A 27026-nucleotide genomic window follows, 5' to 3' on the forward strand; every position below is an offset into this window, starting at 1 on the left:
TATACAGGGGGTACCAGTACAGAGTCAATGTGGAGACTATATACATGGGGTACTGGTACAGAGTCAGTGTGGAGGCTATATACAGGGGGTACCGGTACCGAGTCAATGTGGAGACTATATACAGGGGGTACTGGTACAGAGTCAATGTGGAGTCTATATACAGGGGGTACTGGTACAGAGTCAATGTGGAGACTATATACAGGGGGTACTGGTACAGAGTCAATGTGGAGTCTATATACAGGGGGTACCGGTACCGAGTCAATGTGGAGACTATATACAGGGGGTACCGGTACAGAGTAAATGTGGAGGCTATATACAGGGGGTACCGGTACAGAGTCAATGAGGAGACTATATACAGGGGGTACCAGTACAGAGTCAATGTGGAGGCTATATACAGGGGGTACCGGTACAGAGTCAATGAGGAGACTATATACAGGGGGTACCGGTACAGAGTCAATGTGGAGGCTATATACATGGTGTTACGGTACAGAGTCAATGTGGAGGCTACATACAGGGTGTTACGGTACAGAGTCAATGTGGAGGCTATATACAGGGGGTACCGGTACCGAGTCAATGTGGAGACTATATACAGGGGGTACTGGTACAGAGTCAATGTGGAGGCTATATACAGGGGGTACCGGTACCGAGTCAATGTGGAGACTATATACAGGGGGTACTGGTACAGAGTCAATGTGGAGTCTATATACAGGGGGTACCGGTACAGAGTCAATGTGGAGTCTATATACAGGGAGTACCGGTACAGAGTCAATGTGGAGTCTATATACAGGGGGTACCGGTACAGAGTCAATGTGGAGTCTATATACAGGGGGTACCGGTACAGAGTCAATGTGGAGGCTATATACAGGGGGTACCGGTACAGAGTCAATGTGGAGGCTATATACAGGGAGTACCGGTACAGAGTCAATGTGGAGTCTATATACAGGGGGTACCGGTACAGAGTCAATGTGGAGGCTATATACAGGGAGTACCGGTACAGAGTCAATGTGGAGTCTATATACAGGGGGTACCGGTACAGAGTCAATGTGGAGTCTATATACAGGGGGTACTGGTACAGAGTCAATGTGGAGGCTATATACAGGGAGTACCGGTACAGAGTCAATGTGGAGTCTATATACAGGGGGTACCGGTACAGAGTCAATGTGGAGGCTATATACAGGGAGTACCGGTACAGAGTCAATGTGGAGGCTATATACAGGGGGTACTGGTACAGAGTCAATGTGGAGGCTATATACAGGGGGTACTGGTACAGAGTCAATGTGGAGGCTATATACAGGGAGTACCGGTACAGAGTCAATGTGGAGTCTATATACAGGGGGTACCGGTACAGAGTCAATGTGGAGGCTATATACAGGGAGTACCGGTACAGAGTCAATGTGGAGTCTATATACAGGGGGTACCGGTACAGAGTCAATGTGGAGTCTATATACAGGGGGTACTGGTACAGAGTCAATGTGGAGGCTATATACAGGGAGTACCGGTACAGAGTCAATGTGGAGTCTATATACAGGGGGTACCGGTACAGAGTCAATGTGGAGGCTATATACAGGGAGTACCGGTACAGAGTCAATGTGGAGTCTATATACAGGGGGTACCGGTACAGAGTCAATGTGGAGACTATATACAGGGGGTACTGGTACAGAGTCAATGTGGAGTCTATATACAGGGGGTACCGGTACCGAGTCAATGTGGAGACTATATACAGGGGGTACCGGTACAGAGTAAATGTGGAGGCTATATACAGGGGGTACCGGTACAGAGTCAATGAGGAGACTATATACAGGGGGTACCAGTACAGAGTCAATGTGGAGGCTATATACAGGGGGTACCGGTACAGAGTCAATGAGGAGACTATATACAGGGGGTACCGGTACAGAGTCAATGTGGAGGCTATATACATGGTGTTACGGTACAGAGTCAATGTGGAGGCTACATACAGGGTGTTACGGTACAGAGTCAATGTGGAGGCTATATACAGGGGGTACCGGTACCGAGTCAATGTGGAGACTATATACAGGGGGTACTGGTACAGAGTCAATGTGGAGGCTATATACAGGGGGTACTGGTACAGAGTCAATGTGGAGGCTATATACAGGGGGTACCGGTACCGAGTCAATGTGGAGACTATATACAGGGGGTACTGGTACAGAGTCAATGTGGAGTCTATATACAGGGGGTACCGGTACAGAGTCAATGTGGAGTCTATATACAGGGAGTACCGGTACAGAGTCAATGTGGAGTCTATATACAGGGGGTACCGGTACAGAGTCAATGTGGAGTCTATATACAGGGGGTACCGGTACAGAGTCAATGTGGAGGCTATATACAGGGGGTACCGGTACAGAGTCAATGTGGAGGCTATATACAGGGAGTACCGGTACAGAGTCAATGTGGAGTCTATATACAGGGGGTACCGGTACAGAGTCAATGTGGAGGCTATATACAGGGAGTACCGGTACAGAGTCAATGTGGAGTCTATATACAGGGGGTACCGGTACAGAGTCAATGTGGAGTCTATATACAGGGGGTACTGGTACAGAGTCAATGTGGAGGCTATATACAGGGAGTACCGGTACAGAGTCAATGTGGAGTCTATATACAGGGGGTACCGGTACAGAGTCAATGTGGAGGCTATATACAGGGAGTACCGGTACAGAGTCAATGTGGAGGCTATATACAGGGGGTACTGGTACAGAGTCAATGTGGAGGCTATATACAGGGGGTACTGGTACAGAGTCAATGTGGAGGCTATATACAGGGAGTACCGGTACAGAGTCAATGTGGAGTCTATATACAGGGGGTACCGGTACAGAGTCAATGTGGAGGCTATATACAGGGAGTACCGGTACAGAGTCAATGTGGAGTCTATATACAGGGGGTACCGGTACAGAGTCAATGTGGAGTCTATATACAGGGGGTACTGGTACAGAGTCAATGTGGAGGCTATATACAGGGAGTACCGGTACAGAGTCAATGTGGAGTCTATATACAGGGGGTACCGGTACAGAGTCAATGTGGAGGCTATATACAGGGAGTACCGGTACAGAGTCAATGTGGAGGCTATATACAGGGGGTACTGGTACAGAGTCAATGTGGAGGCTATATACAGGGAATACCGGTACAGAGTCAATGTGGAGTCTATATACAGGGGGTACCGGTACCGAGTCAATGTGGAGGCTATATACAGGGACTACCGGTACAGAGTCAATGTGGAGGCTATATACAGGGGGTACTGGTACAGAGTCAATGTGGAGGCTATATACAGGGGGTACCGGTACAGAGTCAATGTGGAGTCTATATACAGGGGGTACTGGTACAGAGTCAATGTGGAGTCTATATACAGGGGTTACTGGTACAGAGTCAATGTGGAGGCTATATACAGGGGGTACCGGTACAGAGTCAATGTGGAGGCTATATACAGGGGGTACCGGTACAGAGTCAATGTGGAGGCTATATACAGGGGGTACCGGTACAGAGTCAATGTGGAGTCTATATACAGGGGGTACCGGTACAGATTCAATGTGGAGGCTATATACAGGGGGTACCGGTACAGAGTCAATGTGGAGGCTATATACAGGTGGTACTGGTACAGAGTCAGTGTGGAGGCTATATACAGGGGGTACCGGTACAGAGTCAATGTGGAGACTATATACAGGGGGTACCGGTACAGAGTCAATGTGGAGGCTATATACAGGGGGTACCGGTACCGAGTCAATGTGGAGACTATATACAGGGGGTACTGGTACAGAGTCAATGTGGAGACTATATACAGGGGGTACCGGTACAGAGTCAATGTAGAGGCTATATACAGGGGGTACCGGTACCGAGTCAATGTGGAGACTATATACAGGGGGTACCGGTACAGAGTCAATGTAGAGGCTATATACAGGGGGTACTGGTACAGAGTCAGTGTGGAGGCTATATACAGGGGGTACCAGTACAGAGTCAATGTGGAGACTATATACATGGGGTACCGGTACAGAGTCAATGTAGAGGCTATATACAGGGGGTACCGGTACCGAGTCAATGTGGAGACTATATACAGGGGGTACTGGTACAGAGTCAGTGTGGAGGCTATATACAGGGGGTACCGGTACCGAGTCAATGTGGAGACTATATACAGGGGGTACTGGTACAGAGTCAATGTGGAGTCTATATACAGGGGGTACTGGTACAGAGTCAATGTGGAGACTATATACAGGGGGTACTGGTACAGAGTCAATGTGGAGTCTATATACAGGGGGTACCGGTACCGAGTCAATGTGGAGACTATATACAGGGGGTACTGGTACAGAGTCAATGTGGAGTCTATATACAGGGGGTACCGGTACCGAGTCAATGTGGAGACTATATACAGGGGGTACCGGTACAGAGTAAATGTGGAGGCTATATACAGGGGGTACCGGTACAGAGTCAATGAGGAGACTATATACAGGGGGTACCAGTACAGAGTCAATGTGGAGGCTATATACAGGGGGTACCGGTACAGAGTCAATGAGGAGACTATATACAGGGGGTACCGGTACAGAGTCAATGTGGAGGCTATATACATGGTGTTACGGTACAGAGTCAATGTGGAGGCTACATACAGGGTGTTACGGTACAGAGTCAATGTGGAGGCTATATACAGGGGGTACCGGTACCGAGTCAATGTGGAGACTATATACAGGGGGTACTGGTACAGAGTCAATGTGGAGGCTATATACAGGGGGTACCGGTACCGAGTCAATGTGGAGACTATATACAGGGGGTACTGGTACAGAGTCAATGTGGAGTCTATATACAGGGGGTACCGGTACAGAGTCAATGTGGAGTCTATATACAGGGAGTACCGGTACAGAGTCAATGTGGAGTCTATATACAGGGGGTACCGGTACAGAGTCAATGTGGAGTCTATATACAGGGGGTACCGGTACAGAGTCAATGTGGAGGCTATATACAGGGGGTACCGGTACAGAGTCAATGTGGAGGCTATATACAGGGAGTACCGGTACAGAGTCAATGTGGAGTCTATATACAGGGGGTACCGGTACAGAGTCAATGTGGAGGCTATATACAGGGAGTACCGGTACAGAGTCAATGTGGAGTCTATATACAGGGGGTACCGGTACAGAGTCAATGTGGAGTCTATATACAGGGGGTACTGGTACAGAGTCAATGTGGAGGCTATATACAGGGAGTACCGGTACAGAGTCAATGTGGAGTCTATATACAGGGGGTACCGGTACAGAGTCAATGTGGAGGCTATATACAGGGAGTACCGGTACAGAGTCAATGTGGAGTCTATATACAGGGGGTACCGGTACAGAGTCAATGTGGAGACTATATACAGGGGGTACTGGTACAGAGTCAATGTGGAGTCTATATACAGGGGGTACCGGTACCGAGTCAATGTGGAGACTATATACAGGGGGTACCGGTACAGAGTAAATGTGGAGGCTATATACAGGGGGTACCGGTACAGAGTCAATGAGGAGACTATATACAGGGGGTACCAGTACAGAGTCAATGTGGAGGCTATATACAGGGGGTACCGGTACAGAGTCAATGAGGAGACTATATACAGGGGGTACCGGTACAGAGTCAATGTGGAGGCTATATACATGGTGTTACGGTACAGAGTCAATGTGGAGGCTACATACAGGGTGTTACGGTACAGAGTCAATGTGGAGGCTATATACAGGGGGTACCGGTACCGAGTCAATGTGGAGACTATATACAGGGGGTACTGGTACAGAGTCAATGTGGAGGCTATATACAGGGGGTACTGGTACAGAGTCAATGTGGAGGCTATATACAGGGGGTACCGGTACCGAGTCAATGTGGAGACTATATACAGGGGGTACTGGTACAGAGTCAATGTGGAGTCTATATACAGGGGGTACCGGTACAGAGTCAATGTGGAGTCTATATACAGGGAGTACCGGTACAGAGTCAATGTGGAGTCTATATACAGGGGGTACCGGTACAGAGTCAATGTGGAGTCTATATACAGGGGGTACCGGTACAGAGTCAATGTGGAGGCTATATACAGGGGGTACCGGTACAGAGTCAATGTGGAGGCTATATACAGGGAGTACCGGTACAGAGTCAATGTGGAGTCTATATACAGGGGGTACCGGTACAGAGTCAATGTGGAGGCTATATACAGGGAGTACCGGTACAGAGTCAATGTGGAGTCTATATACAGGGGGTACCGGTACAGAGTCAATGTGGAGTCTATATACAGGGGGTACTGGTACAGAGTCAATGTGGAGGCTATATACAGGGAGTACCGGTACAGAGTCAATGTGGAGTCTATATACAGGGGGTACCGGTACAGAGTCAATGTGGAGGCTATATACAGGGAGTACCGGTACAGAGTCAATGTGGAGGCTATATACAGGGGGTACTGGTACAGAGTCAATGTGGAGGCTATATACAGGGGGTACTGGTACAGAGTCAATGTGGAGGCTATATACAGGGAGTACCGGTACAGAGTCAATGTGGAGTCTATATACAGGGGGTACCGGTACAGAGTCAATGTGGAGGCTATATACAGGGAGTACCGGTACAGAGTCAATGTGGAGTCTATATACAGGGGGTACCGGTACAGAGTCAATGTGGAGTCTATATACAGGGGGTACCGGTACAGAGTCAATGTGGAGGCTATATACAGGGGGTACCGGTACAGAGTCAATGTGGAGTCTATATACAGGGGGTACCGGTACAGATTCAATGTGGAGGCTATATACAGGGGGTACCGGTACAGAGTCAATGTGGAGGCTATATACAGGGGGTACCGGTACAGAGTCAATGTGGAGGCTATATACAGGGGGTACCGGTACAGAGTCAATGTGGAGGCTATATACAGGGGGTACCGGTACAGAGTCAATGTGGAGGCTATATACAGGGGGTACCGGTACAGAGTCAATGTGGAGGCTATATACAGGGGGTACCGGTACAGAGTCAATGTGGAGGCTATATACAGGGGGTACCGGTACAGAGTCAATGTGGAGGCTATATACAGGGGGTACCGGTACAGAGTCAATGTGGAGGCTATATACAGGGGGTACCGGTACAGAGTCAATGTGGAGGCTATATACAGGGGGTACCGGTACAGAGTCAATGTGGAGGCTATATACAGGGGGTACCGGTACAGAGTCAATGTGGAGGCTATATACAGGGGGTACCGGTACAGAGTCAATGTGGAGGCTATATACAGGGGGTACCGGTACAGAGTCAATGTGGAGGCTATATACAGGGGGTACCGGTACAGAGTCAATGTGGAGGCTATATACAGGGGGTACCGGTACAGAGTCAATGTGGAGGCTATATACAGGGAGTACCGGTACAGAGTCAATGTGGAGTCTATATACAGGGGGTACCGGTACAGAGTCAATGTGGAGGCTATATACAGGGAGTACCGGTACAGAGTCAATGTGGAGTCTATATACAGGGGGTACCGGTACAGAGTCAATGTGGAGTCTATATACAGGGGGTACTGGTACAGAGTCAATGTGGAGGCTATATACAGGGAGTACCGGTACAGAGTCAATGTGGAGTCTATATACAGGGGGTACCGGTACAGAGTCAATGTGGAGGCTATATACAGGGAGTACCGGTACAGAGTCAATGTGGAGGCTATATACAGGGGGTACTGGTACAGAGTCAATGTGGAGGCTATATACAGGGGGTACTGGTACAGAGTCAATGTGGAGGCTATATACAGGGAGTACCGGTACAGAGTCAATGTGGAGTCTATATACAGGGGGTACCGGTACAGAGTCAATGTGGAGGCTATATACAGGGAGTACCGGTACAGAGTCAATGTGGAGTCTATATACAGGGGGTACCGGTACAGAGTCAATGTGGAGTCTATATACAGGGGGTACTGGTACAGAGTCAATGTGGAGGCTATATACAGGGAGTACCGGTACAGAGTCAATGTGGAGTCTATATACAGGGGGTACCGGTACAGAGTCAATGTGGAGGCTATATACAGGGAGTACCGGTACAGAGTCAATGTGGAGGCTATATACAGGGGGTACTGGTACAGAGTCAATGTGGAGGCTATATACAGGGAATACCGGTACAGAGTCAATGTGGAGTCTATATACAGGGGGTACCGGTACCGAGTCAATGTGGAGGCTATATACAGGGACTACCGGTACAGAGTCAATGTGGAGGCTATATACAGGGGGTACTGGTACAGAGTCAATGTGGAGGCTATATACAGGGGGTACCGGTACAGAGTCAATGTGGAGTCTATATACAGGGGGTACTGGTACAGAGTCAATGTGGAGTCTATATACAGGGGTTACTGGTACAGAGTCAATGTGGAGGCTATATACAGGGGGTACCGGTACAGAGTCAATGTGGAGGCTATATACAGGGGGTACCGGTACAGAGTCAATGTGGAGTCTATATACAGGGGGTACCGGTACAGATTCAATGTGGAGGCTATATACAGGGGGTACCGGTACAGAGTCAATGTGGAGGCTATATACAGGGGGTACCGGTACAGAGTCAATGTGGAGGCTATATACAGGGGGTACCGGTACAGAGTCAATGTGGAGGCTATATACAGGGGGTACCGGTACAGAGTCAATGTGGAGGCTATATACAGGGGGTACCGGTACAGAGTCAATGTGGAGGCTATATACAGGGGGTACCGGTACAGAGTCAATGTGGAGGCTATATACAGGGGGTACCGGTACAGAGTCAATGTGGAGGCTATATACAGGGGGTACCGGTACAGAGTCAATGTGGAGGCTATATACAGGGGGTACCGGTACAGAGTCAATGTGGAGGCTATATACAGGGGGTACCGGTACAGAGTCAATGTGGAGGCTATATACAGGGGGTACCGGTACAGAGTCAATGTGGAGGCTATATACAGGGGGTACCGGTACAGAGTCAATGTGGAGGCTATATACAGGGGGTACCGGTACAGAGTCAATGTGGAGGCTATATACAGGGGGTACCGGTACAGAGTCAATGTGGAGGCTATATACAGGAGGTACCGGTACAGAGTCAATGTGGAGGCTATATACAGGGGGTACCGGTACAGAGTCAATGTGGAGGCTATATACAGGGGGTACCGGTACAGAGTCAATGTGGAGGCTATATACAGGGGGTACCGGTACAGAGTCAATGTGGAGGCTATATACAGGGGGTACCGGTACAGAGTCAATGTGGAGGCTATATACAGGGGGTACCGGTACAGAGTCAATGTGGAGGCTATATACAGGGGGTACCGGTACAGAGTCAATGTGGAGGCTATATACAGGGGTACCGGTACAGAGTCAATGTGGAGGCTATATACAGGGGGTACCGGTACAGAGTCAATGTGGAGGCTATATACAGGGGGTACCGGTACAGAGTCAATGTGGAGGCTATATACAGGGGGTACCGGTACAGAGTCAATGTGGAGGCTATATACAGGGGGTACTGGTACAGAGTCAATGTGGAGGCTATATACAGGGGGTACCGGTACCGAGTCAATGTGGAGGTTATATACAGGGGGTACCGGTACAGAGTCAATGTGGATGCTATATACAGGGGGTACCGGTACAGAGTCAATGTGGAGGCTATATACAGGGGGTACCGGTACAGAGTCAATGTGGAGACTATATACAGGGGGTACCGGTACAGAGTCAATGTGGAGGCTATATACAGGGGGTACCGGTACAGAGTCAATGTGGAGGCTATATACAGGGGGTACCGGTACAGAGTCAATGTGGAGACTATATACAGGGGGTACCGGTACAGAGTCAATGTGGAGGCTATATACAGGGGGTACCGGTACAGAGTCAATGTGGAGGCTATATACAGGGGGTACCGGTACAGAGTCAATGTGGAGGCTATATACAGGGGGTACCGGTACAGAGTCATTGTGGAGGCTATATACAGGAGGTACCGGTACCGAGTCAATGTGGAGGCTATATACAGGGGGTACCGGTACCGAGTCAATGTGGAGGCTATATACAGGGGGTACCGGTACCGAGTCAATGTGGAGGCTATATACAGGGGGTACCGGTACAGAGTCAATGTGGAGGCTATATACAGGGGGTACCGGTACCGAGTCAATGTGCGGGGAGTACAGGTTAGTGGAGGTCATTTTTACACGTAGGTAGGGGTAAAGTGACGAGGCATAGATAATAAACAGCAAGTAGCAGCAGTGCAAAATGTAAAAAAATGGGGGGGGGTCAATATAAATTGCCCAGGTGGCCATTTTGATTAGTTGTTCAGCAGTATGGCATTATGGCATGGGGGTGGAAGCTGTTAAGGAGCCTTTTGGACCTAGACTTGGCACTACGGTACCACTTGCTGTGCGGTAGCAGAGAGAACAGTCTATGACTTGGGTGACTGGAGTCTTTTGGACCTAGACTTGGCACTACGGTACCACTTGCTGTGCGGTAGCAGAGAGAACAGTCTATGACTTGGGTGACTGGAGTCTTTTGGACCTAGACTTGGCACTACGGTACCACTTGCTGTGCGGTAGCAGAGTGAACAGTCTATGACTTGGGTGACTGGAGTCTTTTGGGCTTTCCTCTGACACCGCCTGGTATATACAGTAGGTCCGGGATGGCCGGAGGTTTGGCCCCCGGTGATGTACTGGGCCATTCCCACTACCCTCTGTAGCGCCTTACAGTCGGAGGCCGAGCAGTTGCCACACCAGGCTGTGATGCAACCGGTCAGGATGCTGTCGATGCTGTCGATTGTGCAGCTGTAGAACTTTTTGAGGATCTGGGGACCTATGTAAAATCTTTTCAATCTCCCGAGGGGGAAAGGCGTTGTTGTACCCTCTTCACGACTTTCTATGCTTGGACCATTGTATTTTCTTGGTGATGTGGACACCAAGGAATTTGAAACTCTTGACCCTCTCCACTACAGCCCTGTCGATGATAATGGGGGCCTGTTCGGCCCTCCTTTTCCTGTAGTCCGCGATTATCTCCTTTTGTCTTGCTCACGTTGAGGGAGAGGTTGTTGTCCTGGCACCACACTACCAGGTCTCTGACCACCTTCCTGTAGGCTGTCTCATCGTTGTTGGTGATCAGGCCTACCACCGTTTTGTCGTAAGGAAACTTAATGATGGTGTTGGAGTCGTGCTTGGCCACGCAGTCGTGGGTGAACAGGGAGTACAGGAGGGGACTGAGCACACACCCCTGAGGGGCCCCCATGTTGAGGATCAGCATGACAGATGTGTTCTTGCCTACCCTTACCATCTGGGGGTGGCCTGTCAGGATGTCCAGAATCCAGTTGCAGAGGAAGGTTTTTAGTCCCAGGGTCCTTAGCTTAGTGATGCGCTTTGTGTGCACGATGGTGTTGAATGTTGAGCTGTAGTCAATGAACAGCATTCTCACATATGTGTTCCTTTTGTCCAGATGGGAAAGGGCAGTGTGGAGTGCGATTGAAATTGCGTCATGTGAATTGGAGTGGGTATAGGGTTTCCGTAATGATGGTGTTGATGTGAGCCATGACCAGCCTTTCAAAGCACTTCATGGCTACCGACGTGAGTGCTAAGGGGCGGTAATCATTTAGGCAGATTACTTTCACTTTCTTGGGTACAGGGACTATGGTGGTCTGCTTGAAACGTAGGTATCACAGACTTGGTCAGAGAGAGGTTGAAAATGTCAGTGGAGTCACTTGCCAGTTGTTCCATGCGTGCTTTGAGGACACGTCCTGGTAATCCATCTAGGCCTTGTGAATGTTGACGTGTTTAAATGTCTTGCTCACATCAGCTACAGAGAGCGTGATCACACAGTTGTCCGGAACAGCTGGTGCTCTCATGCATGCTTCAGTGTTGCTTGTCTCGAAGCGAGCATAAAAGGCATTTAGCCCGTCTGGTGGGCTCGTGTCACTGGACAGCTTGCGGCTAGGTTTCCCTTTGTAGTCCGTAATAGTTTAAGCCCTGCCACATAAGACGAACATCAGAGCCGGTGTAGTAGGATTCAGTCTTAGACCTGTATTGACGCTTTGTCTGTTTGATGGTTCGTCTGAGGGCATAGTAAGATTTCTTATAAGATTCCGGATTAGTGTCCGGCTACTTAAAAGTGGAAGCTCTAGCCTTTAGCTTGGTGCGGAAGTTGCATGTAATCCATGGCTTCTGGTTGGGATATGTACGTACGGTCACTGTGGGGACGACGTCGATGCACTTATTGATGGAGCCGGTGACTGAGGTGGTATACTCTTCAATGCCATTGGATGAATCCCGGAACATATTCCAGTCTGTGCTAGCAATACAGTCCTGTACCGTAGCATCCGTGTCATCTGACCACTTCCGTATTGAGCGAGTCACTGATACTTCCTGCTTTAGTTTTTGCTTGTAAGCAGGAATCGGGAGGATAGAGTTATAGTCAGATGTGTTAAATGGAGGGTGAGGGAGAGCTTTGTACTCATCTCTGTGTGTGGAGTAAAGGTGTTTTTTTCTTCCTCTGGTTGCACATGTAACATGCTGGTAGAAATGAGGTAAAACAGATTTAAGTTTCCCTGCATTAAAGTCCCCGGCCACTAGGAGCGTCGCTTCTGGATGAGCATTTTCTTGTTTGTTTATGGCCTTATAGAGTTGGTTGAGTGAGGTCTTAGTGCCAGCATCGGTTTGTTGTGGTAAATAGACGGCTACGAATAATATAGATGAAAACTGTCTTGGTAGATAGTGTGGTCTACTGCTTATCATGATATACTCTACCTCAGGCGAGCAATACCTCGAAACTTCCTTAATATTAGACATCGCGCACCAGCAGTTATTGACAAATAGACACACACCCATACCCCTCGTCTTAAAAATATATAATAGCTGTTCTGTCCTGCCGATGCACGGAAAAGATATATAAAACCCAGCCAACTGTATAGTATCTGTGTCGTCATTAAGCCAACTGATTTAATGCTGTAGCTAGCTGTGTGATTACCTGGTCTGTGTCGTTGTAGAGGTTCCTCAGTCATCCAGTCTTTTCATCCATGTGTCCTTTAGGTACCTGATAGAGCTGAATGGACAGGAATCCAGTGATATCGTCAACCAGTGGCTGGAATGGGAAGCTACAGAACTACAGGTAAGAATGTCTGATAAATCGTCAGCCATGATGCGCCCATCCATAGTCACTTCCTGGAAATTATCAGCCACAATGCGCCCATCCATTTGACTTCCTGGAAATCGACAGCCAAGATGCTCCCATCCATAGTGACTTCCTGGAAATCGTCAGCCAAGATGCTCCCATCCATAGTGACTTCCTGGAAATCGTCAGCCAAGATACTCCCATCCATAGTGACTTCCTGGAAATCATCAGCCACGATGCTCCCGTCCGCAGTGACTACTTGAAAGATGCCATGTATATTAATTGAACAAATCAAATCACGTTCTGTTTTAATCTTTGCAATTGGTGTTCTTTATTTTTATTTTTTACCCCCTTTTTCTCCCCAAATGTTGGTTGTTTTAGTCTTGACTCAGGAGAGGTGAAGTTTGAGAGCTGTGTGTCCTCCGTAAACACGACCGTGCCAAGCCACACTGCTTCTTGACACACTGCTCGCTTAACCCGGAAGCCAGTCGCACCAATGTCTCTGAGGAAATGCCATACACCTGCTAGAGCGCGATGGGACAAGGACATCCCGGACGGCCAAACTCCCCTAAAATGGACAATTTTGCGCCTCCTCATTGGTCTCCTCAAACACTGCGATGACTTCCTGTGTGACCGCCTTAGACCGCTGAGCCACTTCCAGCTTGTTTTAATTTTTTATTTTTTTTTTACATTTATTTAACCAGGCAATTCAGTTAAGAACAATTTTTTATTTTCAGTGACAGCCTAGGAACAGTGGGTTAACTTGTTCAGGGGCAGAATGACAGATTTGTACCTTGTCAGCTCGGGGGTTTGAACTTGCAACCTTCCGGTTACTAGTCCAACGCCCTAACCACTAGGTAACCACCACCCTGCCGTTCTGTGTTGTACAGGTGTTAATCAAGTTATTCTTGTCTCCAGCCTGCAGTGATGCATGCCCTTCACATGGTGGTGCTGCAGGGAAAAGGAGCAGAAACCCCCAGGGTTCTACAGGGACCTCTCAGCTACCTGGACCAGAGTCTGAGCCAGAGGACCACGCTGTTCCTCACTGCTGTACGACAACACACACACACACACATTCACAACATACACACCTTCACAACTCAACTCACGCACACACCTTCACAACTCAACACACACACACACACCTTCACAACTCAACACACATACACACCTTCACAACTCAACACACACACCTTCACAACTCAACACACACCGTTAAATCTGACTGGGAAACGCACATGAATGTCAAATATAATGTAATTATCTTCTGCTTGTACGTTACTGTAAAAGGCTTACTGACAGTAGTTGTTGTGAAAAGGTATTTTCTGAAAACATGTGAGTGATTGAACTGGGCTGTGTATTTTAGGAGATGGTTTCTGTGGCAGATGTGGTTCTGTGGGCAGCTCTCTACCCTATCCTGTCTGACAGCAGTCTGGTATCAGGTGAGTGATATGTTGTCGTTTTTAAATGAGCATTTGATCTAGTTTAGGTGGTGGGAAAAAGTAGCCAATTGTCATATTTGAGTAAAAGTAAAGATACTATAATAGAAAATGATTCAAGTGAAAGTCACCCAGTAAAATGCTACCTGAGTAAAACTCTAAAAGTATTTGGTTTTAAATGTATTAAAAGTAAAAGCATAGATAATTTCAAATGTCTTATATTAAGCAAACCAGATGGCAGCCGTTTCTTGTTGTAGTTTTATAGCCTGGGTGGGGGGGGGCACTCCAACACTGACACCGTTTACAAATGAAGCATGTGTGTTTAGTGAGTCTGCCAGATCAGAGGCATGTTCTCTTGATTTTTTGTATTTTATTTAACGAGGCAAGTCAGTTAAGAACACACTCTTAATTTCAATGACGTCCTACTGGGGAACAGTGGGTTAACGGCCTTGTTCAGGGGGCAGAACGACAGATTTTTAACCTTGTCAGCTCGGGGGATTCGATCCAGCAACCTTTCAGTTACTAGTCCAAGTCCTCTAACCACTAGGCCACCTGCCTCCTCTAACCACCAGGCTACCTGCCTCCTCTAACCACTAGGCCACCTGCCTCTAACCACTAGGCCACCTGCCTCCTCTAACCACTAGGCCACCTGCCTCTAACCACTAGGCTACCTGCCTCTAACTACTAGGCCACCTGCCTCTAACCACTAGGCTACCTGCCTCTAACCACTAGGCTACCTGCCTCTAACCACTAGGCCACCTGCCTCTAACAACTAGGCTACCTGCCTCTAACCACTAGGCCACCTGCCTCTAACCACTAGGCTACCTGCCTCTAACCACTAGGCTACCTGCCTCTAACCACTAGGCCACCTGCCTCTAACCACTAGACTACCTGCTTCCTCTAACCACTAGGCTACCTGCCTCTAACCACTAGGCCACCTGCCTCTAACCACTAGGCCACCTGCCTCTAACCACTAGGCTACCTGCCTCTAACCACTAGGCTACCTGCCTCTAACCACTAGGCCACCTGCCTCTAACCACTAGGCCACCTGCCTCTAACCACTAGACTACCTGCCTCCTCTAACCACTAGGCCACCTGCCTCTAACCACTAGGCCACCTGCCTCTAACCACTAGGCCACCTGCCTCTAACCACTAGTCCACCTGCCTCTAACCACTAGGCTACCCTGCCTCTAACCACTAGGCTACCCTGCCTCTAACCACTAGGCTACCCTGCCTCTAACCACTAGGCTACCCTGCCTCTAACCACTAGGCTACCCTGCCTCTAACCACTAGGCTACCTGCCTCTAACCACTAGGCTACCTGCCTCTAACCACTAGACTACCTGCCTCCTCTAACCACTAGGCTACCTGCCTCTAACTACTAGGCTACCTGCCTCTAACCACTAGGCTACCCTGCCTCCTCTAACCACTAGGCCACCTGCCTCCTCTAACCACTAGGCCACCTGCCTCTAACCACTAGGCCACCTGCCTCTAACCACTAGGCCATCTGCCTCTAACCACTAGGCTACCTGCCTCTAACCACTAGGCTACCTGCCTCTAACCACTAGGCCACCTGCCTCTAACCACTAGGCTACCGGCCTCTAACCACTAGGCTACCTGCCTCTAACCACTAGGCTACCTGCCTCTAACCACTAGGCTACCTGCCTCTAACCACTAGGCCACCTGCCTCTAACCACTAGGCCACCTGCCTCTAACCACTAGACTACCTGCCTCCTCTAACCACTAGGCTACCTGCCTCTAACCACTAGGCCACCTGCCTCTAACCACTAGGCCACCTGCCTCTAACCACTAGGCCACCTGCCTCTAACCACTAGGCCACCTGCCTCTAACCACTAGACTACCTGCCTCCTCTAACCACTAGGCTACCTGCCTCTAACCACTAGGCTACCTGCATCTAACCACTAGGCCACCTGCCTCTAACCACTAGGCCACCTGCCTCTAACCACTAGGCCACCTGCCTCTAACCACTAGGCTACCTGCCTCTAACCACTAGGCTACCTGCCTCTAACCACTAGGCCACCTGCCTCTAACCACTAGTCTACCTGCCTCTAACCACTAGGCTACCTGACTCTAACCACTAGACTACCTGCCTCCTCTAACCACTAGGCCACCTGCCTCTAACCACTAGGCCACCTGCCTCTAACCACTAGGCCACCTGCCTCTAACCACTAGGCCACCTGCCTCTAACCACTAGGCCACCTGCCTCTAACCACTAGGCTACCCTGCCTCTAACCACTAGGCTACCTGCCTCTAACCACTAGGCTACCTGCCTCTAACCACTAGACTACCTGCCTCCTCTAACCACTAGGCTACCTGCCTCTAACTACTAGGCTACCTGCCTCTAACCACTAGGCTACCTGCCTCCTCTAACCACTAGGCCACCTGCCTCCTCTAACCACTAGGCCACCTGCCTCTAACCACTAGGCCACCTGCCTCTAACCACTAGGCCACCTGCCTCTAACCACTAGGCCACCTGCCTCTAACCACTAGGCTTCCTGCCTCTAACCACTAGGCTACCTGCCTCTAACCACTAGGCTACCCTGCCTCTAACCACTAGGCTACCTGCCTCTAACCACTAGGCTACCTGCCTCTAACCACTAGGCTTCCTGCCTCTAACCACTAGGCTACCTGCCTCTAACCACTAGGCTACCCTGCCTCTAACCACTAGGCTTCCTGCCGGCCCAAAAATAAGTGTATGAATTGGACTATTTTCCTGCTAAGCATTTAAAATGTAACGAGTACGTTTGTGTGTCAGGGAAAATGTATTGACTAAATAGTACATTCTTTTCTTTAGGAATGTAGTGGAGTGAAAGTTGGCAAAAATATAAATAGTAAAGTACAGATACCCCCCCCCCCCCTACTTAAGTAGTACTTTAAAGTACTTTAAAGAACTTCTGTCAGTATATGTGTTTAACCGTGGCGTCCGTTCCTCTTGGCCTTTTACTGTAGGTAATCAGACGCTGCAGCTGTGGTTTGAGCGTGTGGGCATGTTGGCAGCCTGTGTGTCCGCAGCCCAGACTGTACTTCAGGGGAAGGGACTGAAGGCGGAGTCTCTGAAGACCTACCTGCAGAGACAGCCAACCACACACCATGGTCAGGGACAGGTTCAGGGTAGAGGCACACAGCCATGCAACAGCCCTGAGGTAAAAAAAAAATTATACATTTAGTGTTTCGTTTGTTTTAACATCAATCCTGGGTTACAACAGTAGATCATACAAGGGAACTGTTTTGTAACATGTTTGAGGTTGTAAATGGTACAATTTGGACATGTAAGATTGATTTGAAAACACAATTCACACTGCTAATGTTATTGTCATTAACTCAAAGCCTTTTTTCCGTTGTGGTCCTCTTTGGCCGGTAATACATAGAGAGGAGGTGAGAGAGTAGCCACACTTCAGATCCACCCCTAGTCCTATGCTCTCTCTTTCTCTCTCTTCTCTCTTTATCTCTCTCTCTCTATATCTCTCTCTCCATATCTCTCCACCTCTCTCCTCCATATCTCTCCACCTCTCTCCATATCTCTCCACCTCTCTCCATATCTCTCCACCTCTCTCCATATCTCTCCACCTCTGTCGTGTCTCTCTCCCTGTCTCTCTCCACCTCTCTCCATATCTCTCCACCTCTCTCCCTCCCTCTCTCCACCTCTCCACCTCTCTCCATATCTCTCTACCTCTGTCTTGTCGTGTCTCTCTCCCTGTCTCTCTCTCAGATTGATTGCCTTATTGGCATGAAATAAGATGTGTAGATATTGCCGAAGCGGTATAGTGGTACAGCATTTCAGTAAATACAGTACAATGAGGATAATGAAATCCAGTTCATTCCAGTACTAATAATATCAGTACATATAATCATGTATACAGGTACAACACTACTGCTGTTGTATTAAGGAATATTTAGTCCATACATTTTAATTAAATAAAAATTATTATTATTAAAAGAAAAGAGCCTCATAAATAAGTATTTCTCTCTCTCTCTTTAGCTTTACAGTTTGATTTCTGTCCTCCAGGGTGATGATGACAGGACTGTGATGTATTTTCTGTCCTCCAGGGTGATGATGATGATGATTGTGTGCTGTCAGAGGAAGAGATCCAGTCTGCCGCGGTCACCTGGGGTAAAGGACTTACAGACTTACCCATGGTTCCAGAGAGACAACACCCTATGTGAGTACGCTACATAATATCCGGTCCGCAGGGTCCACAGGGTCCGCAGGGTCCACAGGGTCCACAGGGTCCGCAGGGTCCACAGGGTCCACAGGGTCCGCAGGGTCCACAGGGTCCGCAGGGTCCGCAGGGTCCACAGGGTCCACAGGGTCCGCAGGGTCCACAGGGTCCGCAGGGTCCACAGGGTCCGCAGGGTCCACAGGGTCCGCAGGGTCCACAGGGTCCACAGGGTCCGCAGGGTCCACAGGGTCCGCAGGGTCCGCAGGGTCCACACAAGGAGCTTCAGCTGCTTAACTCATTTTTCACATGTTAGTACTTGAATTGAAATTTAAGAGGAGAACAGATAATGATCAAATATGTTTAGGAAAATATAAAAAAATGTATTGGTCTTGTGAATTCAACTCCAGGCAGACTACAGAGTTTTATTGCCTCGTGTGTTTCTCTGTGTTGCCGGGTGAGCTCGCTCATTCCACCGCCACTCAGCCAGGCAGGTACAGAACTGACTTACTAGGCGCCGCCAAGCATCACATCGAAACGCTAAAATGCCAGGAACAATTTAGATCCTGCCTTTCTGTGCTCAAGGAACATTTCTGGGATGTTTTTATTTCGGCTCATGGAACATGGCACCAACACTTTAAACTCAACAAAAAAAGAAACAACCCTTTTTCAGGATCTTCTCTTTCAAAGATAGTTTGTAAAAATCCAAATAACTTCACAGATCTTCATTGTAAAGGGTTTAAACACTGTTTCTCCATGCTTGTTCAATGGACCATAAACAATTAATGAACATGCACCTACGGAACGGTCGTTAAGACACTAACAGCATACAGACGGTAGGCAATTAAGGTCACAGTTATGAAAACTTAGGACACTAAAGAGGCCTTTCTATTCTCTGAATAGACACCAAAAGAAAGATACCCAGGGTCCCTGCTCATCTGCGTGAACTTGCCTTAGGCATGCTGCAAGGAGGCATGAGGACTGCAGATGTGGCCAGGACAATACATTTCATTGTCTGTACTGTGAGACGCCTAAGACAGCGCTACAGGGAGACAGATCGTCCTCGCAGTGGCAGACCACCGAACATCACACCTGCAGGACAGGAACAGGATAGTAACAACAACTGCCTGAGTTACACCAGGAACGCACAATCCCTCCATCAGTGCTCAGACTGTCCGCAATAGGCTGAGAGAGGCTGGACTGAGTGCTTGTAGGCCTGTTGTAAAGGCAGGTCCTCACCAGACATCATCGGCAACAACGTCGCCTATGGGCACAAACCCACCGACGCTGGACTAGACAGGACTGGCAAAAAGTGCTCTTCACTGACGAGTCGCCAGGTGTGATGGTCGGATTCGTGTTTATCGTCGAAGGAATGAGCGTTACACCGAGGCCTGTACTCTGGTGGGGGATCGATTTGGAGGTGGAGGGTCAGTCATGGTCTGGGGCGGTGTGTCACAATATCATCGGACTGTGCCTGCAATGACAACAAGCTATCTCAACGCTGTGCGTTACAGGGAAGACATCCTCCTCCCTCATGTGGTACCCTTCCTTACAGGCTCATTCTGACATGACCCTTCAGCATGACAATGCCACCTGCCATACTGCTCGTTCTATGCGTGATTTCCTGCAAGACAGGAATGTCAGTGTTTTTCCATAGCCAGCGAAGAGCCCGGATCTCAATCCCACTGAGCACTTCTGGAACGTGTTGGATCGGAGGGTGAGGGCTAGGGCCATTCCCCCCCAGAAATGTCTGGGAACTTGCAATTGCCTTGGTGGAAGAGTGGGGTAACATCTCACAGCAAGAACTGGCAAATCTGGTGCAGTCCACGAGGAGGAGATGCACTGCAGTACTTAATGCAGCTGGTGGCCACACCAGATACTGACTGTTACTTTTTACTTCCTTTGTTCAGGGACACATTATTCAATTTCTGTTAGTCACATGTCTGTGGAACTTGTTCAGTTTATGTCTCAGTTGTTGAATCTTGTTATGTTCATACAAATATTTACACATGTTTAAGTTTGCAGAAAATAAACCCAGTTGACCATGAAACAATGTATTATTGAGTAGAACTTGTAAGTTAGCGATGACTACAAGGTTTTTTTCCCCCATGAGGTTGTGACAATCTACTGCCATCTGGTGGAGACAAGAAATAATTGCATAAAATCAATTTGTAGTAGTTAATGGTCCCTGAAAAGATATTAGTGCTTGAAAGCCCTTGAATTTGACTTGCCACTGTCTGCACGAATCCAATAAGTCCCTATATTGTTCTTTATGATTTATTTTATTTAACTAGGCAAGTCAGTTAAGAACAAAAAATTAGGGAACTGCTGTAAGTGTCTTTCTGATGGGCTGTTTTCTTACCAGTCTTCCTCAGGAGGGCAAGAGGAACGTCCTAGTGACCAGTGCCTTGCCTTATGTTAACAACGTCCCTCATCTGGGCAACATCATCGGCTGTGTGCTCAGCGCTGACGTCTTTGCCAGGTAGATAACACACTACCCTACTGTACCCTACTCTACTGTGCACTACCCTACCCTACTGTTCACTACCCTACTATATACTACCCTACCCTACTGTACCCTACTCTACTGTACACTACCCTACTATATACTACCCTACCCTACTGTACCCTACTCTACTCTACTGTACACTACCCTACCCTACTGTACCCTACTCTACCATACTGTACCCTACTCTACTCTACTGTACACTACCCTACCCTACTGTACCCTACTCTACTCTACTGTACACTACCCTACCCTACTGTACCCTACTCTACTATACTGTACACTACCCTACAATACTGTACTCTACCCTACTGTACACAACCCTACTATACTGTACACTACCCTACTATACTGTACTCTACCCTACTATACTGTACTCTACCCTACTGCACACTACCCTACTATACTGTACACTACTCTACACTACCCTACTCGAATCGACTGTACACTACCCTACCATACTGTACACTACCCTACTGTACACTACCCTACTGTACCCTACCCTACTGTACTGTACACTACCCTACTATACTGTACACTACCCTACTGTACACTACCCTACTGTACCCTACCCTACTGTACTGTACACAACCCTACCATACTGTACACTACCCTACCATACTGTACACTACCCTACTGTACAGTACCCTACTGTACCCTACCCTACTGTACTGTACACTACCCTACTATACTGTACACTACCCTACTGTACACTACCCTACTGTACTGTACACTACCCTACTATACTGTACACTACCCTACTGTACACTACCCTACTGTACCCTACCCTACTGTACTGTACACTACCCTACCATACTGTACACTACCCTACCATACTGTACACTACCCTACCATACTGTACACTACCCTACCATACTGTACACTACCCTACTATACTGTACACTACCCTACCATACTGTACACGACCCTACTATACTGTACACTACCCTACTCTACTGTACACTACCCTACCATACTGTACACTACCCTACTGTACCCTACCCTACTGTACACTATTCTACTATACTGTACACTACCCTACCCTACTGTACACTACCCTACTGTACACTACCCTACTATACTGTACAATACCCTACTATACCGTACACTACCCTACCATACTGTACACTACCCTACTATACTGTACACTACCCTACTGTACACTATTCTACTATACTGTACACTACTCTACCCTACTGTACAGTACCCTACTGTACCCTACCCTACTATACTGTACACTACCCTACTATACTGTACACTACCCTACTATACTGTACACTACCCTACTATACTGTACTCTACCCTACTATACTGTACACTACCCTACTATACCATACACTACCCTACCATACTGTACACTACCCTACCATACTGTACACTACCCTACCATACTGTACACTACCCTACTATACTGTACTCTACCCTACTATACCGTACACTACCCTACCATACTGTACACTACCCTACTATACTGTACACTACCCTACTATACTTTACACTACTGTACACTATTCTACTATACTGTACACTACTCTACCCTACTGTACATTACCCTACTGTACCCTACCTTACTATACTGTACACTACCCTACTATACTGTACACTACCCTACTATACTGTACACTACCCTACTATACTGTACACTACCCTACTATACTTTACACTACTGTACACTATTCTACTATACTGTACACTACTCTACCCTACTGTACAGTACCCTACTGTACCCTACCTTACTATACTGTACACTACCCTACTATACTGTACACTACCCTACTATACTGTACTGTGCCCTTCTCTACTATACTGTACACTACCCCACTATACTATAATGTACACTACCCTACACTACCCTACTATACTGTACACTACCCTACTATACTGTACACTACCCTTCTATACTGTACACTACCCTACCCTACTGTACACTACCCTACTATACTGTACACTACCCTACTATACTGTACTCTACCCTACTGCACACTACCCTACTATACTGTACACTACTCTACACTACCCTACCCTACTCAAATCGACTGTACCCTACTCTACTGTACACTACCCTACTGTACACTACCCTACCCTACTGTACTGTACACTACCCTACCATACTGTACACTACCCTACCATACTGTACACTACCCTACCCTACTGTACTGTACACTACCCTACTATACTGTACACTACCCTACTGTACACTACCCTACTGTACACTACCCTACTGTACACTACCCTACTCTACTGTACACTACTCTACCCTACTGTACAGTACCCTACTGTACACTACCCTACCCTACTATACTGTACACTACCCTACTATACTGTACACTACCCTACTGTACACTACCCTACTATACTGTACACTACCCTACTATACTGTACACTGCCCTACTATACTGTACCCTACCATACTATACTGTACACTACCCTACTATACTGTACACTACTCTACTATACCCTACACTACCCTACCATACTGTACACTACCCTACCATACTGTATACTACCCTACTATACTGTACACTACCCTACTATACTCTACTGTGCCCTTCTCTACTATACTGTACACTACCCTACTATACTATACTGTACACTACCCTACACTACCCTACTATACTGTACACTATCCTACTATACTGTACACTACCCTACTATACTGTACACTACCCTACTATACTGTACACTACCCTACTATACTATTCAGTACCCTACTATACTGTACACTACCCTACTATACTGTACACTACCCTACTATACTGTACACTACCCTACTATACTGTACACTACCCTACTATACTATTCAGTACCCTACTATACTGTACACTACCCTACTATACTGTACACTACCCTACTATACTGTACTGTGCCCTTCTCTACTGTACTGTACACTACCCTACTATACTATACACTACCCTACTATACTATACTGTACACTACCCTACTATACTATACTGTACACTACCCTACTATACTGTACACTACCCTACTATACTATTCAGTATCCTACCCCTTGAGCCATAGTGTCTCCAAGTCTCCATGACCTCTTTTGTGTTTGTCTTTCTATCTCTCCTCTCTGTTTCTCGCTTACACATTCATTTCATGTCTCTCTGTGTCTCTGTGTCTCCCAGGTATGGTCGTCTGCGTGGTTGGAATGTACTGTATGTGTGTGGGACTGATGAGTACGGCACAGCTACAGAGAACAAGGCCCGTGAGGAAGGTCTGACAGTGCAGCAGATCTGTGACAAGTACCATGCTGTCCACGCCTCCATCTACCAGTGGTTCCAGGTCGACTTCGACTTCTTTGGCCGCACCACCACAAAGAAACAGACTGAGTGAGTAGCGGTGGTAGGATTTCCACGTTGAAGTTCTGTCTATTCTCTGGATTATATAGGAGGATTCAGCACCTGATCTAAAACATTTAGGAACACCTGCTCTTTCCATGATACAGACTGACCAGGTGAATCCAGGTGGAAGTTATGATCCCTTAGTGATGTCACTTGTTAAATCCACTTCAGCCGGTGTAGATGAAGGGGAGGAGACGGGTTAAAGAAGGAATTTTAACCCTTGAGACAGTTGAGACATGTATTGTGTCTGTGTGCCATTCAGAGGGTGAATGGGCAAGATAAAAGACGTAAGTAAGTAACTTTAAACGGGGTGTGGTAGTAGCTGCCAGACACACTGGTTTGGGTCAAGAACTGTTGGCTGTTCTTTTATTGATTTTTTTATTTTACCTTTATTTAACAAGTCAGTTAAGAACAAATTCTTATTTTCAATGACGGCCTAGGAACAGTGGGTTAACTGCCTGTTCAGGGGGCAGGCAGCTCGGGGATTTGTAACCTTCCGGTTACTAGTCGAACGCTCTAACCACTAGGCTATGCTGCCGCCCCGTTCTGAGGGCAAAGGTGGGGTATGGAGTTGTTCTTGCCATAATATGGACTTGGTATTTTACCAAATAGGGCTATCTTCCACCCCTACCTTGTCACAACACAACTGATTGTCTCAAACACATTAAGAAAGACATGTATTTTATCAAGGTACACCTGTTAATTGAAATGCATTCCAGGTGACTCAACCATGAAGCTGGTTGAGAGAATGCCAAGAGTGTTCAAAGCTGTCATCAAGGCAAAGGGTGGCTACTTTGAAGAATCTCAAATATAAAATATATTTAGATTTGTTTAACACTTTATTGGTTACTACATGATTCCATATGTGTTATTTCATAGTTTAGATGTCTTCACTATTATTCTACAATGTAGAAAATAGTAAAAAATAAAGAGAAACCTTTAAATGAGTAGGTGTGTCCAAACCTTTTGACTGGTACTGTACATTAGCAATACACTGGGAGTGTGGTAGCTAGACATGTCAAAGGGTTCTGCAACACGGCTTCCTCTTCCTCTTCCTCTTCCGCTGTTCAAACAGGGACTGATCGCATCAAAACTATTGTGTGGAGAATTAGTGTGGATTCATTTTCTTCAGGGGTTTGTACGAATGATAGAAAACTTTGAAGGTGTTTTGAATTTATTTGTGAATAAGTATCCTCTCTCTCTCTCTCAGGATAGCCCAGAACATCTTCTGGCGTCTCCATGAGCGAGGCTTCCTACTTGAAGACATTGTGGAGCAGCTGCGCTGCGAGGCGTGCCAGCGTTTTCTAGCCGACCGCTTCGTCGAGGGAACATGTCCCTTCTGCTCTTACCCAGAGGCCCGAGGGGACCAGTGTGACAAGTGTGGCAAGCTTATCAACGCTGTGGAGCTACGGGTGAGGTGCTGGAGAGACCTTTTATAGGGGGCACGTTCCACAGCGAAGGCTAGACGACGCAACAGCCAATGGTTACGTGCCTCTTCATCGACTGACAAATTGCTTCAACATCTGATTTGGTTATCTGATACTTAAAATACCTATCCAGGCGTTGTAAGATCTAAACATCTGTAAGTTGTAGATCTGTCAGGCTTCAGCAACGTCTATGTTCTGGAACACGGCCATTATCTATCAATCAATTAATCAATCAATTAATCAATCATTAATCAATCAATTAATCAATCAATTAATCAATCAATTCATTAATCTATCAATTAATCAATCAATTAATCAATCAATGGAGTTTACCTGATCCAGACAGATCTGGGTTGAATATTTTCAAATACTTTTTGCGGCGCTTGGTTTAGGTTTCCTGGTACAATGGAAGGAAGTAATAGAGTCGTCCCAAACGTCTAAAAACCATGGAGACAACGTCAAGGAGACTGAAGCTGAAGAATGGGATTTGACACAAATCTTTTGTGAGGATGACCAGATTTAGTGTAGCCTACTAATATTTACATTGAAATCACAATGAAAAGAGCGACTCATTCTATTCGTCCCCAAGCGGAACCAAAATGTCAATAACCCGTATCGTTTAATTAGCATCACTCTGATTGGCCTAGAAAATCCTATAGAACAAAATGTATAAAAGTTCCCAGTCTCATCTATACACTTTTTATTTATTTTACCTTTTATTTAACCAGGCAAGTCAGTTAAGAACACATTCTTATTTTCAATGACGGCCTGGGAACAGTGGGTTAACTGGTCTAGGAACAGTGGGTTAACTGGTCTAGGAACAGTGGGTTAACTGGTCTAGGAACAGTGGGTTAACTGGTCTAGGAACAGTGGGTTAACTGGTCTAGGAACAGTGGGTTAACTGGTCTAGGAACAGTGGGTTAACTGGTCTAGGAACAGTGGGTTAACTGGTCTAGGAACAGTGGGTTAACTGGTCTAGGAACAGTGGGTTAACTGGTCTAGGAACAGTGGGTTAACTGGTCTAGGAACAGTGGGTTAACTGGTCTAGGAACAGTGGGTTAACTGGTCTAGGAACAGT

At 47.3% G+C, this 27026-nt stretch overlaps 1 protein-coding gene across 3 annotated transcripts in view; it reads left to right on the forward strand.

Annotated features, from left to right (window-relative positions):
- Positions 1-27026, forward strand: part of mars1 (methionyl-tRNA synthetase 1) — an 81537-nt gene that overhangs the window by 31704 nt on the left and 22807 nt on the right. For all 3 annotated transcript variants that reach the window (XR_016488098.1, XM_090206448.1, XM_090206447.1), the window contains exons 3-10: positions 12974-13052; positions 13974-14105; positions 14422-14497; positions 17464-17657; positions 18562-18674; positions 21037-21153; positions 24306-24509; positions 25732-25933. Coding sequence is in view for 2 of the 3 variants with exons in the window: in XM_090206448.1 (XP_090062574.1) it covers positions 12974-13052; positions 13974-14105; positions 14422-14497; positions 17464-17657; positions 18562-18674; positions 21037-21153; positions 24306-24509; positions 25732-25933 (1117 nt within the window). In the remaining variant the exon portion in view is untranslated. The remainder of the gene's footprint in view (positions 1-12973; positions 13053-13973; positions 14106-14421; positions 14498-17463; positions 17658-18561; positions 18675-21036; positions 21154-24305; positions 24510-25731; positions 25934-27026) is intronic.

This window comes from Oncorhynchus mykiss, chromosome 17, assembly GCF_057628025.1.
Source record: "Oncorhynchus mykiss isolate SJ-2025 chromosome 17, ASM5762802v1, whole genome shotgun sequence".
In the NCBI taxonomy this organism is placed as follows: Eukaryota; Metazoa; Chordata; class Actinopteri; order Salmoniformes; family Salmonidae; genus Oncorhynchus; species Oncorhynchus mykiss.